The 15,548-nt window shown below is 47.5% G+C and overlaps 1 protein-coding gene across 11 annotated transcripts in view; it reads right to left on the bottom strand.

Annotated features, from left to right (window-relative positions):
• Window positions 1–1,413: 1,413 nt before the first annotated feature.
• PCYT1A (phosphate cytidylyltransferase 1A, choline) overlaps window positions 1,414–15,548 on the bottom strand; it is a 333,268-nt gene continuing 319,133 nt past the window's right edge. For all 11 annotated transcript variants that reach the window (XM_069617498.1, XM_069617488.1, XM_069617489.1 and 8 more), the window contains 2 exons: window positions 6,792–6,980; window positions 1,414–2,723 (listed from right to left, as the gene is read on the bottom strand). In XM_069617498.1, the coding sequence (XP_069473599.1) occupies window positions 2,514–2,723; window positions 6,792–6,980 (399 nt within the window). In that variant the 3' untranslated portion in view covers window positions 1,414–2,513. The remainder of the gene's footprint in view (window positions 2,724–6,791; window positions 6,981–15,548) is intronic.

The raw sequence follows: 15,548 nt of genomic DNA, 5'->3' as shown, positions 1-15,548 counted from the left end.
GAGGAGAAGTGCAAGCATCGCAATGTCATGCAGACACAGCTCTAAAATAACCCATTCTGCATCATAAAATAAGTGTACAGTTAAAATGAGGGTGGAAAGGAATAACAGAACAATAAAAATAATGCATGCAGTATTTCTAAAATTCGGTATTGTTACCAGCAGTAAGGCAGTAAATCTATATCAATGCAGAGTGTGACAAAGTTAGAGGACTGGCCTTGTTAAAAAGCGGCGAAAGCCCTTCTCTGCTAAAAGGGGTAGGGCCAAACCCAGTTTGAACCTTGGACCAGACAATGACAGCAATAAGGACCCCACGTTGTGGCCCCACTTTTGGTGACACAATGCTTGTACGCAGACCACTGTCTCCTAAGCCTGACCAAACAAAAAGATGATCATCCGCAGAGAACCGCAACACCAACCGCAACTCTAATGCCAGCCCAAACCAGCTGAGAGAGAGAGAGAGAGAGAGAGAGAGAGCAAGAAGGAGCAGAGAAAGGAAGCAGTGAGCATACACAGCAAGTTCCCTTGGAAAACCACCAGGGACCCGGAAAAAACGTACCATCAGCGGGGAGTGGAATACCCAAGAACTGTGCACTTAATACACCACCATCTTTTGACAAGTGGTCGTGGAGCCAGTGGGTAGGGCTTAAGCCCCCTTTTAAATATTCCCTGCATTCATACACATCCGTGGGTAGGGAAAGGAAAGCAGATAGGTTAGGGAATGTAGACCAATCCCTAGGTAGGGAGTGATATATAAAAGACAGCAGGAAAGCGCAGATTGTGGATGCACCCGGTGAGGTCAGTACTGGAGATGGAGGACGACCAAGAGATCAATGGAATGAAGTGGTGGATCGTGGAAAGGATTGTTGGAGAAGGTGAGATGTCGATTTAGGAGTGATGGTGGTTCTACTGTGCGAGCATGTATGCGTAGAGAGGGTAGAGAAAGGAGTGACTGTGGGAGTGCTGGTACAGAGTTGAAGGAGGGTGTTTGAGTAATAGTGCATGGAGGAGGGTAGTAGTGGTAGGAGAAGTACTAGTAGCAGCAGCGCCATGGACAGGGTAGCAGCGTGTGGAGAGTGGTAGTGAGAAGGAGAAGTAAGGGGAGAAGTAACATGAAAGGGTGGAGGCAGGAAACCAAGAAACATCAGATGGAAAGCAGACCGGTGGTTTGAGTGACATCTGTGACCAGAAAAAAATTGAATTTCTCGTGCAGCAATGATAATTACCTCAAGTGGAAATTCAACTTATAATTAATTACTCGTGTGAAACTTGTATTGAGTCTGTTAGTGCTTCACCTGGAAACCTACCTTAGCCTCAAGTGCCGAAGATCACTGGACAAAGTGGCTGTTTGAGATACACTAAAATATGGTACATTTAAGCAGTAAAACAGAAAAGAAAAAAAATAAATGGAGCAAATTTGTAGTTTTTCTGAAGGAATTTTTATTCCCTACTTGGGTTAACATGTACACATTGAAACATGACAAACGTATCCACGCTGCATGTTCAGAGGCCAGAGATGCATTTTCCTTCTGTCCTCGACAGCAGATGCTCACACGATGCATGTGTCAGGATTCTGCACCCAAAGACCCCACTTGTTCTTTCCTTCGCCTGACTTTGCTTCAGGTGCACACCAACTGTGCAATGAAGGCATGCGCTGTGGTTCTTTTGGGTAGGGACAAAGAAATAGAGACAATAAAAGTTTTTCTTTTAAAACTCAGTGGCCCAACCAGCACCAAGACCAGATCTGAATTCCATTTACATTTCATGACACTGGCGGACCCCATCTGCGACCACGTGCGTTTCTGGGAGATACACATCAGTTCTGCAGTGTATGGTCGGACCAACTGGCGAGGCGTGTAGGGAAACCCCACAAGTGACCGCGACTGTGAAGTTCAGAGCAAGACAGCGAACCACCCTGCTTGCTGCGGTATGGCCCAGTTTTTAGAGGTCTGTTACTTTCTTTTGGTTTTTCAGACATTGCCTCCCATTTAACTCCTTGTGTCAATATCCACACTGGGGGATTGGAGGCTCATGGGCAACCTGCAATTCCGAATGGAGAAAACAAAAGGAATCGGGGGCTGATCGACTAAACTTCGTGTCCAACCAACGAAATTCAGCAGTGTCCAGCAAAGGAAGAAAAAGAAAAAGCAGACCATAAAAATCAAAAGATCCATCAGAAGATCAGCGAGGACAGAAACCTTTTTCAATTTCCCAAATTATAAAACTACGTTTCATTTAAAACCACAGTTTTCTCAGATGAAAAGAAGGAAACAAAATAATCCACAGTTAAACAAGGTTTAACAAAAGCTGGTTATTTTCTAGGGACACAGAAGGTCATGTTAAAGAGATGATCCCCGGTTTCCCCCTATTCTCACCACGTCCTTTCCTCAGAGGCTTTCCTTTCCCTCTTAGTGTTGCTGCCTATGAGCATGGTGGTTCGGATTCTCCTAGCTGCACTTCTCCGTAGATCTAGTACGGGCGGCAAAGATCAAGTCAAGACCGGCTACTCCGGCTGCTTAGTCCTCTTCATCCTCGCTGATGTCATAGGCGGCCGCTGCACTGGACCTTGAAACGTTGATGGGTGACGAAGAAGGGGACATCTTGGTGGTAAAAGGCCATCGGAAAGCAGGCGATGGGGAGCGTTCCCGGACCGGGCTGCTGCTTGGACTCTGTTTCGGACTGATGGCTTGAAGCATCCGGCCTTTACCTTCTTTCAGCATGTGTTTCTGGGGAGAAAGGACAGAGAAATCATCATGAGGCTACCTGAGGCATATTTCAAAGGGTATAGCATTGCAAAAAATGGAAGGACACCCACTAGTTAGTTATAGGCTGCAGTAATGATACTGTAAACTAAGCGGCAAAACAAAGGTAAAAGTAGACACCTCCTTAACATAGTAACTCTGTGCATGGACAGTTTTCCCATCCATGGTTTCCCCCCTGGAAAGATCCATCTTTAATCACCAACTAGACCAGGATTTACAGTTTCCCATGTCCCAGGGTCCCAGAAATCAGAGTTCAATTAGTGTGACAGCGTAAGACTTCTTGTCTTTGACTCAGATGGAAAGATAAAATCCACAGTCTGAGCCTGACAATGCAGAGCCCACTTCCATAGTCAGCCATTTGCACAGTCTCTTAGTCAAACTATTGAACGTTACTTGATGGTTGTTAATCATGGCTCTTCTAGCAGTGTAGCCACATGCTGTGTCAAGTATTAGGCTGTTCTTTCTTTTGGACTTCAAGCACACAATCGCTTCTGCTGAGGGAAGAGCGTTGCCTTTTGAAAGCCAGTCTACTTAAGTGATGCTAAAGAGCCTGACTGAAAGGATTTATGGGTAATAAAGTCAATGCACCCACATAAAGGCAGCGCTGATGCCAAACCAATGTCACCTCAAAGCACGAGCCAACGGTTTTAACAATTATGCTATGGGAGTCGCTGTTTAGTTAGTTGCCATCTTATGGTGACATTGGAGAAGGAGACAAGGTCATTGACATGCATTCAGGCCACGTTGGAGATCACGAGAATTCGAAGTTGCAAGAGACAGTCAGATATATTAAGATATATTAAATATATTATTTATTGACACCCTGGCTTCTGCCTTGGCCGACTTCTGCAACCACTCCTTCGCCACTGGAGTCTTCCCTTCCCCCCTGAAGCACTCCCTTGTGCACCCTCTTCTTAAGAAACCCTCAGCCGACCCCTCCTGCCTGGCTAACTACCTTCCAATTTCCATCACTCCTTTCCTGGGCAAACCCCTGGAAAAGCTGGTCATCTCACAGCTTAATCTTCACACTGAATCGTTGGTTGTCTCCATGACCATCAGTCTGGCTTGAGAGCCGCCAAGAAGCATGTAAACTGCTCTGCTGAACATCCATGAAGACCTGCGCTCCAACCTTTATTCCAATACCCCCTGTGTCCTCATCTTACTTGATCTCTCTTCTGCCTTTGACACAGTCAACCATGCCATCCTGCTCAACCGTCTCCGTGTTAACCTGGGTATCACCGATCCGGCCCTGGCTGGGCTGACCTCTTTCCTCTCCGATCGACCCTCCGAGGTCCAACTTGGGTCCTTCCTCTCCTCTATTTCTACCTGTAGTGTTCCCCAGGGGTCTAACCTCTCTCCCTGGCTGTTCAACCGATACCTGGCACTTTTTGCCCACTGCATTGCTGCTCTCTGCCCCAACTTTCAGTGCTTATGCGGATGACACTCAGCTCATTTTCGGGATCACTTCCACCACCTCTTCTCCTTCTCTCATCTCTGACCGTCTGTCTGCTATCCAGAATTGGCGTGCCACCAATGATCTCTGCCTTAATGCCAGTAGGACTGAGATTCTCCTCATCGGCACACATGTTCTCTCCTTTCCTCTCGTCCTATGGCCAGCCTCTCTTGTCCCTCTTCCTGCTCCCACCTGTGAGGCTAAAAACCTCAGGGTCATCTTCGACTCCACACTCTCCTCACATCTCCGACCTCTCTAAGAAGCCATACTACCAGCTGCACCTCCTCAGAGGTATTCTTCCTTTTCTCTCCTTCCCACCCACAGAAGCTCACTGTCTCCAGAGCTCTGGTTCTCTGTAGGCTGCACTACTGCAACAGCCTTTTCTAAATCTGCCTGCTTCTACTCTCCGCCCTTTGCAACTCATCCAGAACAGGACTGCAAGACTTGTCCTTAGCCTCAAGCCCAGGGATCGTATCTCTCCAGGACTGAAATCTCTGCATTGGCTCCCAGTGGCTGCGAGGATTAAGTTCAAAACCCTCTGCATTGTCCACAAGGCCTTCCAGGGCCTGAATACCTTCAACTCTCTCTTCCTAAATATCTTCCTTCTCAAGCTCTTCGCTCATCCGTCCTCCAACTCCTTCAGGGTCAGTCGCTTCTCCAAGCAACGAGTTGGTGGTAGATCTCCATCTTCGCCTGGGGCTTCCCTCTGGGACAGCCTCCCTGAAACTTGAGGAGAACCATCTCTGGTTCAGGAAGCACCTCATGACCTTTCTCTTTGCTTCTGCTTTCTACCCTCCTCTCCCCTGCTGAACTGACTGAAACTGCACTGGTCACCTGGCTACCATCTGATCTTGGGCCCTGGTCCCCTCCCTCACCTGTTGCACTCCAGCACTGCCTTCCGGGCAACACCTGCACTTGGGGCCTGTTTCTGCATCCCTACAGTCCCTTACCAGCTCTTGACACTTGATGTCTGCACTTACCCCTGCACTTGCCACAAGCTGGCTGCACTTTTTATCTATTGTTCTAATTTATTCTATTAATTTACTGTTGAACCTATGTACTGCAAGCCCCTTCCCCCCTCCCACGCACTTTTCCCTTTCCCCCGTCCCTGCACTTGCGTGATCTCGATGTCACTAGACCTAGTAAGTGCGTGAGCTTTGTCTTCCCTCTGTTCCCCCTCTGTTGCCTCGACGCGCCTTGAAATACTTGTATATTGACGCGTTATAAATGCCATATCATATCAGGGTGAATGCAGAACAAGGATGCTTACTCACTATAGTGACAAACTGTGCTGCTAGTCTACACTAACCTTTTAAAATTCCTATGTCTCACCCCTTTTTCTGTATACCCATGGGAAATTAGCAAGTAATATTGGAGTAGTGAGTTCAAAATAATCAAAAGAGCTATTGAGGACCATCTACAGTAGACAAACCAGCTCTCAAGCTTTAATCAACAGTAATGTTTACAGAAGGACAAGGGCGATACCCCATGTGGCTGCTCTGCAGAGAACTTCCAGTCTCAATCACTTCAGCGCGTAGTGTGAGGGAGCAAGCTCCAGACACTGGCTTCCAAACAACCTATCGCTGTCTTCCGGGAAACAATGTGGTGCATAAGACATACGTCCATCAATTTCCAAAGCCTCGTCAGACTTATTAAACAGGAAATCGGTCAACTGTAACTAGACTGAACAAAAGAAGTCTACTGAGGAAAAGAAGTCTGGTCCACAAACTATTTTACACATTATATATATATGAAAGTGCTTCTCTGGGCAGCCATACAACAAAAGAGGTCTGTTGCTAGATCAATAGTTTCCACATGTTTGGAATGTTAATTCAGCAGTTGCCTGCCCCATTAGGCATCAATGCACAGTCAGAGAAGGAGCAGATTCAGAGGCTTTTGAGGCATATGCCCCTCTAGAAGCGCAATAAATAAATCCTGCTCAACAGCCACAGAGAAAAAGCCAGATTCACAGGGCAAGGCCAGTTGCTGCACTCATGGGCCCCGCCTTTGCTGTTCAAATCCTTATCTCTTTCTGTATACATGCTTGAGTCCAGCCCCTCTTGAGTATGGAGGAAAGGAAATGGGACAGAGCACTGCACCAACTACTACACCGATTAAAGAGAACTCCACAAACATAGTTGGCATAATCAGGTTGCCCCTGTGACTGGAGTCTGACTCTTTGGGGTTGTGAACTGCAGCAGCCTCATCAGGGCAAGATGGAATGGATGAGACACACCTGTGCCCATTTAATAACATATTACTGCAATGCTTTGTTTCTGGCTAGGATAGGCAGTGCATCTCAATCCCAGGGTCTTCATTGGGGGAAAACCAGAGCGTATAATGATGGGCTTGTGCAGCGCTCTGTTGCTTCGCAGATAGTTTTGCACTTTACATATCCCATGCATACATATTACATATACGGGTGCAAAGTTCTTAACCGCATTGGGGACTGCCTTCCGATGAACATGGATGGTGTGTGTGTTAGGGCCATCCGTTTGTGTGAAATGTTTGATGGTCATAATAAAAGCAGTGCAGATTGGAACCTTATGCCCCATGCAGTATTGTCCAAAAGAACTTACCAGAGCTCCCTCCGGTCCAAACATCTCCAGGAAGTTCCCAATAAACTCCCGAGACTTCTCCTCCCACTTCTGAATGAGGTCAATGCTTTTCTCCTCCACCTTTTGTACGAACTCTTTGGACTTCTCTTCTACGTCCTTAACTTTCTTCTTCACCTTATCCACCCTCTCTTGTAAGTTGTATTTCTTCTCCTGCAGGAAAACAAATGCATTAGAACAGTAACTATTCTTTCAAAATCCCGAAATACTAACAAATGCATTAGGCCGCAACACAATTTAGGAAAGCGCTCCATACACATTTAAAGAAGGTCTTTTATAAGAGCACAGGCAAAGCAAAGGAACGGCACCAAGGTTGTCTATTAGAGCTAGGACATGTCAGAAAGCTAGGACATGAATAGGGAAAAGGTATTTTTTCCAGTCTTGTGGACAGCCATTGGTCGGAAGCGTTCGTGAAGGGTAAAGGAAGCTAGCTTGAAAGGCAAGCAGCCAGAATGGAGAAATTGATTTGTGGTTTTGGACCGCCATTCTGAAGGGTCTCTCCAACATATCATCCTGGGTGATGACCACAGTAACAGGTAGATGAGCCATAGTGTCAGGATTAGTCCTGCGAATACTAAGGCAGCGAATATGGCAAGGGAAATGTGCACATAGGAACAACGACTCATATATGCTAGAAGCCAGGAGTGCAAACAGAGTGTGATATTAAACCCAATATGTGAAAAGGGATGTGGGGTAAGCACCTGACCGCGAGGAAAGTCGGCAAGCGCCTTACCCCCAATTGCTGTTACAGGTACTGACAGCGCTAAACCCACGTGGAGGGCAAGCAATGACAGGATCTGTGAACTAACACTCTGATGGTATCAAAAAAATAAGGGAACTAAAGAACTGTACTCACAAGGACGAGAATAAACCTCTTGAATGTCAGCTAGCCCATGAATCCTGTTGATGAACTGGGACCCCGAGAGGCTAGAACAGCAATGGGAGAAGTAGGAAGGTTCAGAGGGCACGGGCTGTAGGTTGCCAGGGAGAGGTAGACTGTAGAACAGGGGGGCCCAAGAGGACAAGGGCTGAAGGCAGCCGGAGCGAGGCAGGCTGCAGGGCAGGGAGCCCAGAGGACAAGGGCGGAGGCTGGAATGCAGCAGAGCGTGATCCGCTGTTAGGTGGGGAGCCCGACAGGGCAAGGAAGGTTCAGAGGGCACGGGCTGTAGGTTGCCAGGGAGAGGTAGACTGTAGAACAGGGGGGCCCAAGAGGACAAGGGCTGAAGGCAGCCGGAGCGAGGCAGGCTGCAGGGCAGGGAGCCCAGAGGACAAGGGCGGAGGCTGGAATGCAGCAGAGCGTGATCCGCTGCAGAAAACTAAATACCTAAGCTGAAATAGTGATAACAAATAGTGAGGAAAACATAAGCATTCACACAGGAGCTAGCTAACAACCGCACACCACACCTAAAATCAAATGGGAAAATAAATGCAGAAGTGCTAAGGAAAACCTGGAATGGATCCCAATAGAAGTAAGGATCAGGAGCAGGGAAAAAGCTAAATAACCAATGCAAACTTCTCCCTATCCTTCCAAGGAAAAGACAGGAAGCTAATCAAGAGGAAGGCTAAGGCATACGGGTTAACAGCAGCAAAGGACAGAGTCAAAGAAATACCAACTGGGCTGCATTAGAATAGGGAAAGCACTGAGAAATGCTGCCTGTAAACAGAGGAAGGAAAAAAGGGATACAAGGGAGCAGAAATCAATTAGAGCATGAATCAGAGATTCAGGGCGGAGGAAACAAGAAAACAGGAACAAGGAAGTAGGTGCAAAGGCAAGGAACCAGGAACCAGGGACTAGTCAGAAACAGGAACACTGCAAACGATGACCAGCGCTGGACTGAAGTGAGACTGAGGCTTTTAAAGCTGCTAAACGAGCACACGCCTCAGGTGTGCTGACTGCTGCACCTGCAGCCACAGGTGTTGCTTATCCTCCACCCAACCTAGTCCTGCAAGGGTGGAGGTGGAGCAGTGGGCCAGGCATTCTGGGAAACACAGTCATTTGGTTAAAGAAGCATGCTGGCTGCCAAAGACCTGGAACGGATCCGGAAGGGAAGTAGTTTGGAAAATAGGGATTTTGCGCTCCCAATTCATTACAGCACTGTGGCATTAGGTTCGGAGGAAATGTCCAGCAAGGAATGAGCCCCAAAACATGCCCCCAAGTGGCGGGAACGGGAGCGAAGGGAGCGAGTCGTGACAGTATACCCCCTCCTACGGCCCTCTTCGGGTGCCCGCCACCCGCACGAGACTTCTTCTTTCCATGATGGGAGTGCCTTTTCTTTGGAGGTGGCACTGATGGAAATGGTGGCTTGTGGGCAAAGGCAGATGGTCTTCCATGATAGGAGTGCTTTGTCTTTGGAGGTGATACTGATGGAATCGATGGCTTCTGGTGAGGAAGAGACTCATGGTTTGAAGAAAGGCATGAAGGACTTGCAAGACCTGAAGCAAAGTTGAAAGGTCCAGGAAGCTCAGTCACTGGGAGTGGACCCTTGTAAGTCTTTGAGGAGGGAGGCAGGCTGGTGCAACTTGCCTTAGACAATGGTAGAAGTTCTGTTAGCCTTTCTGCCGAGAGCGGACATGCGGGAGGTAAGGAAGTTGCTGGCTTCAGGAAATGTTCATGTTCAGCCATTAGAGAAGGTGGCGGCTGAGGTAGAGGTTCAGATCTTTTTCTGTCATCCATCTGGGAAAAGGCTTGTGGTTGAAAATGATTAAGGTTTGATTGCACGTTGGATACAACAGCAGGGACGTTTGGCATACTGATAGGAGTGTTAGACACAGTACTTGGTATTTCAGGCACACTTGCAGAAGGAGCAATAACAGACACATCTTGAACTGCAGCAGTCATTCCCTTCCTTTGGCTACTCGCACCCAACTGGTGCTTCTTGGCGGAATTCTGTTGCACAAGTTCTGTAGGTAATACGCCGGTCTGCACCACCCCCTGTGCACACCCAGATGAGTGGTTCTGACTCACCACTTGGTCTAGCTTGATGACTCTGAAGCGGGAGCTGGCAAAAGTCTCAAAATCTGATGCTGCATTTTTTGGAGGCTCTGATGCTAAAGTGAAGCAGTTGGGAGAATCGTCTTGTGGAAAAGGCAGGCATTCTGATGCTCCTCCTGAAGCAAAAGTAAGGCAATCTAAACGTTCATCGACAGTAAATGTTTGGGATTCAGGAGGTCTGTCTGGAGCAGTAGAAAATACAGCAGGATCTGATGGTGTAGACAGGTATACCTCTGATGTTGGAAGCGAAGCTAAGCAGGATACCGGTGTATCATGAACTGAAGGCAAACAAGCAATAGACTCTGGAACTGAAGACATGCACATATGATGGACTACCGGAGGCTCTCTGGCTGAAGGATGATCTTCTGGGTGAGTCACTGTAGACAGGCAGGCTAGAGGAAATTTTGAAGCGGAAGGCATGCAAGTTGGAGCCATCTCGGTAGCTGAATCCAAACATGTCAGGGTCTTTGGGACTAACCCCGTGCATGGTGGAGGCTCTTGATGAAATGGCAGACATGGCAGTGGTTCATTGGTTGAAGACACGTGTACCAAAGATGACTGCAGGGCTGTGGATTGGATCATAGAAGAGTCAATGGTTGTAGGAGGACACCCAGAAGTCTCAGAAGTTGATAGACACATTGGTGTCTCAGGAATGGAGGGCACCTTTAGGGCATTAGACTCCTTGGCTCCCGTAACCAAGGACTGAACTGTACCCTTGCGGTCCTTTTCTTTAGTGGGTGACACAGAGTCTCTTTCTTTGTGGAAGTCAAAATCAACCAGTGGAATCACCATAGTAAAGTCTCTGTTAATCAGGATTTCGTCAATTGTCCATTCCTCTGTCTTAGCTTCTGAAAGAGGCAGATTAACAATCAACGGTTCAGGATTCGCCTGCTGGTCTTTTGGTTCTGTATACTGTGGAATGAGTTCATCAGAACATGCAATCTGTACAGTCTCTGACTGTGTGTATTGATCAGAATTGGCAGAAGGAAGAGTGAACCCAGAGGTAAGATCGTCTTCCACATCAGCTTTAAACTCTACTTCAGTCTCAGCAGCTGTATCAAGAGCAGGACCTAAGCCTAGTGTAGTGACTGAATCTGTGTATGCCACCTTTGTGTATTGTGTTTGGAGATCAGAAGCTTGTATGTGTGCTAGTTCAGAATTATGACAGACTGCTACACAGGAAACTTTAGGTAAAGGAGTGGCTTGTAAATCTTCAGCTAACTGCAATCTCTGATAATCAGCAGAACAATTGTTAGAAACTGTGCCCAGGTTGAGCACTGTGCTAGAAGAAAGACTTTCACTTCCAATAGATCTAACATATTGGCAATTATCATGATTTACCAAAGTCTCTGCACTCAGGGGCTGAACTGTGTTCACTTCATCAACATCAATGGATAAAGTCTGAGGTGTATTCAGGAATGCGTGCAAGATCTTATTCTCCTCTTGTAAAGAAATGAATTCTTGTGTTAACTCCTCAAGCTTGGCTCTTAGTATGCCCTGCATTAACTGTACATCACTATCAGTAGGCACAGGGGGAGGCATAGTAGCATCAGGGCTGGATCCTGCACTAGCAATCTGGATGTGCACCGATTGTGCACTGTCCTCTACTGCTTTCAGGTTCTGAGATTTATACTTTCTCATACTAACTTGGCCTGTGTTACCCTTAAGCAAACTATTGACCTTAGACCTCTTGACATTAGGGACTACCGTATGTACTTGTGCAAAGAAGTATTTGGACTGAGGGTAGAAAACAGAAGTTATGCAAGGAACCCCTCCATTCTTTATGTTTGTACCATGAAACTGTTCTTCTATCTGAGGTGAAGCACAACTGGAATCATGGGGTTCAACAACCGAGGTACTCTTGTATAATAAGTCTGACAGTGTGTTGTTTTCTACGGTTAAGGCTTGCGCTGACATAGAATCGGGATCAGAACAAAAAGATCGAACTAGGATCAGGCAATGTAGGATGAGCCATCCTATGGGAAAAATACTCTGCTCGTAAATGCCCATTCGTGACAAGGAGTTCATTTAAACCAAGACTAGTGGTTTGATTGTCACAGGTAAATGTAGGGGAAACTTTCTGTACAAACTTGTTAGAGGCCTTGCTGCCTTTCTTTCTTAAACTTGCCATATTCAATGGGAATTTTGGGCTGGTCATTCTATTCTGTCAGGATTAGTCCTGCGAATACTAAGGCAGCGAATATGGCAAGGGAAATGTGCACATAGGAACAACGACTCATATATGCTAGAAGCCAGGAGTGCAAACAGAGTGTGATATTAAACCCAATATGTGAAAAGGGATGTGGGGTAAGCACCTGACCGCGAGGAAAGTCGGCAAGCGCCTTACCCCCAATTGCTGTTACAGGTACTGACAGCGCTAAACCCACGTGGAGGGCAAGCAATGACAGGATCTGTGAACTAACACTCTGATGGTATCAAAAAAATAAGGGAACTAAAGAACTGTACTCACAAGGACGAGAATAAACCTCTTGAATGTCAGCTAGCCCATGAATCCTGTTGATGAACTGGGACCCCGAGAGGCTAGAACAGCAATGGGAGAAGTAGGAAGGTTCAGAGGGCACTGGCTGTAGGTTGCCAGGGAGAGGTAGACTGTAGAACAGGGGGGCCCAAGAGGACAAGGGCTGAAGGCAGCCGGAGCGAGGCAGGCTGCAGGGCAGGGAGCCCAGAGGACAAGGGCGGAGGCTGGAATGCAGCAGAGCGTGATCCGCTGTTAGGTGGGGAGCCCGACAGGGCAAGGAAGGTTCAGAGGGCACGGGCTGTAGGTTGCCAGGGAGAGGTAGACTGTAGAACAGGGGGGCCCAAGAGGACAAGGGCTGAAGGCAGCCGGAGCGAGGCAGGCTGCAGGGCAGGGAGCCCAGAGGACAAGGGCGGAGGCTGGAATGCAGCAGAGCGTGATCCGCTGCAGAAAACTAAATACCTAAGCTGAAATAGTGATAACAAATAGTGAGGAAAACATAAGCATTCACACAGGAGCTAGCTAACAACCGCACACCACACCTAAAATCAAATGGGAAAATAAATGCAGAAGTGCTAAGGAAAACCTGGAATGGATCCCAATAGAAGTAAGGATCAGGAGCAGGGAAAAAGCTAAATAACCAATGCAAACTTCTCCCTATCCTTCCAAGGAAAAGACAGGAAGCTAATCAAGAGGAAGGCTAAGGCATACGGGTTAACAGCAGCAAAGGACAGAGTCAAAGAAATACCAACTGGGCTGCATTAGAATAGGGAAAGCACTGAGAAATGCTGCCTGTAAACAGAGGAAGGAAAAAAGGGATACAAGGGAGCAGAAATCAATTAGAGCATGAATCAGAGATTCAGGGCGGAGGAAACAAGAAAACAGGAACAAGGAAGTAGGTGCAAAGGCAAGGAACCAGGAACCAGGGACTAGTCAGAAACAGGAACACTGCAAACGATGACCAGCGCTGGACTGAAGTGAGACTGAGGCTTTTAAAGCTGCTAAACGAGCACACGCCTCAGGTGTGCTGACTGCTGCACCTGCAGCCACAGGTGTTGCTTATCCTCCACCCAACCTAGTCCTGCAAGGGTGGAGGTGGAGCAGTGGGCCAGGCATTCTGGGAAACACAGTCATTTGGTTAAAGAAGCATGCTGGCTGCCAAAGACCTGGAACGGATCCGGAAGGGAAGTAGTTTGGAAAATAGGGATTTTGCGCTCCCAATTCATTACAGCACTGTGGCATTAGGTTCGGAGGAAATGTCCAGCAAGGAATGAGCCCCAAAACATGCCCCCAAGTGGCGGGAACGGGAGCGAAGGGAGCGAGTCGTGACACATAGCTTGGCAGTGGCCTGCATAGAAAAGCAGCAAATGTATGTGCGTATCTATTTTTTCTGCACCTGAAACAAACATTTGATTCATACAATCCAAATGCTAGACAAGCTTTCTGGGTACACAGTACAAGTTCAAACCTAAATAGTTATGATCATTGACCCAGTGCTATGAAAAGACAACAAAGATTAAATAACCTACTACTGCAAGAAGCAGGTGGGCCAATGGAAAGAGTAGAGGTGGGTAACACTTCTGGAAATCCTAAGTTTCCAGAAGACCCTGAGATTCCAAATATACCAACTAAGGTTAATGATGCTTTGGAAAAGGTAAAGGGCAAACTAACGACCCACTTTGCTTGTGGGGGTCATTCAATCCCAAAATGGCTATGCCATGCTACCATGAAAGCTCCTGGAACCCTTTTGTCAGCCTGGAAACAGTAATTCAACCCCACCAGGTGCTCCCTGTTACACCTGTAGAATGTAGAGGCCATGATTGGGCAGGAAATTATCCTATCAATTTTCCATCAAAACCAGCGCTTTCTAATCGCATTCAAAACAGACCAGGCTCGAGACAGAAAACAAGGAAAAGGGTGGTTGATGGACACCAAGCTTGCATTTGTATTCTCCTACGGGGCCACTATTGCAGGTGCCTGTGAACTGGAATGTGCAGAGTTAAAAACATACTTCATTCATGGAGCCACTCACCAGCTAGGCTCATTTGCAGAGGATGGGTGAACCAAGCAAGAGCTTGCAAAGCGTACCCGCACAATGAACTCTGAGCACTCACTGACAAGAAGAGTGCAGGTCCCCCCAGAAACGCTCCGGTAACAGACAGTTATCAGATGAATCCAAGATGGCAGTGAGCCGAATTGTGGGCATGGCCCGTGCAACACAAGTCCACATAGCTGGAACTTTGCAGTCTTCGAGTGAGCAAGCCAATAACAGAGCTCAGTGATGACAAGCCCCCAGCTGAAGTTAATCAGCTAAATACTTCACTAGCGGGCCAATCCACCAACATATAATGTGGGAATTGGGAAAGCTGTGGGAGTTGTGAGGTGGACATAGTGAGAAAGTGGCAGAAGGAGGCAGGTGGAGAAAGAGCAGAGAGGTGGATGAGGGGCGTGGAGGAAGGCAGTGTAGGGGGAGTGGAGAAAGAGGAGCAGGGAAAGGAGAGAAGAAGAGGATGATTTAACAGATAAGTGAATGAGTAGAAAGATCATCATTGAGAAGAGGAGGAGAGCACAAGGTGATGGACAAGCAGAGAAGGAACAAGGAGCTGACAGAGAAGCAAACATTGGGAGAGGAGGTGAAGATAACCAAAGAAGAGAGGAGGAGATGACAGAAAAGAACAGGACTGGTGGGGAGGAGGTGAAGGAGCACATTTGAAAGAGAAGCCATGGAAAAAAATAATATTGAGACAATAGAGCAGTAAGGAACTGGCAGAGAATAGAAGAGCGTAGGACAAGGAGAAGGAGAAAGTGGATGAACAGTTCAGAAGGGAGTAGAGTTCAGCCTGGAGAATAGAAAATGTCCTGGAGGAATGCAGGAGAGACAATCATACAGAGGAGGAAAAATGCAGGACTACCACTACAAAGAATGAAAGCGGGAAGACCAGAGAGAATTAAGGCGAGAGGGCTGTTCGGGGGCCAGCATTCTAGATGGCAGTTGACCTGGCGAGTCAAGACCACCTCTGGCTGCCAAATATGTGTTGTGCCGAACAAGCAATAACTCAAGAACAACGCAATCCTATAAGGTATGTTCAAGTGCCTGGCATTTGGCATAGCACCAAAAGAATGAGAAGCATAGGCTCTTCCAAGATGGCCGCGATGCTCTGAACACGGCGGCCACCGAGCTCTGGCCCCAGAGACCCAGTGCCCAGTGAATAATTCCGGCCCAGCCCACCCCAGGCGACAGAGTAAGGTGATG

The sequence above is a fragment of the Ambystoma mexicanum genome, chromosome 10, assembly GCF_040938575.1.
Source record: "Ambystoma mexicanum isolate Mex_15411 chromosome 10, UKY_AmexF1_1, whole genome shotgun sequence".
NCBI lineage: Eukaryota > Metazoa > Chordata > Amphibia > Caudata > Ambystomatidae > Ambystoma > Ambystoma mexicanum.
This window is presented reverse-complemented; position numbering and strand designations above follow the sequence as displayed.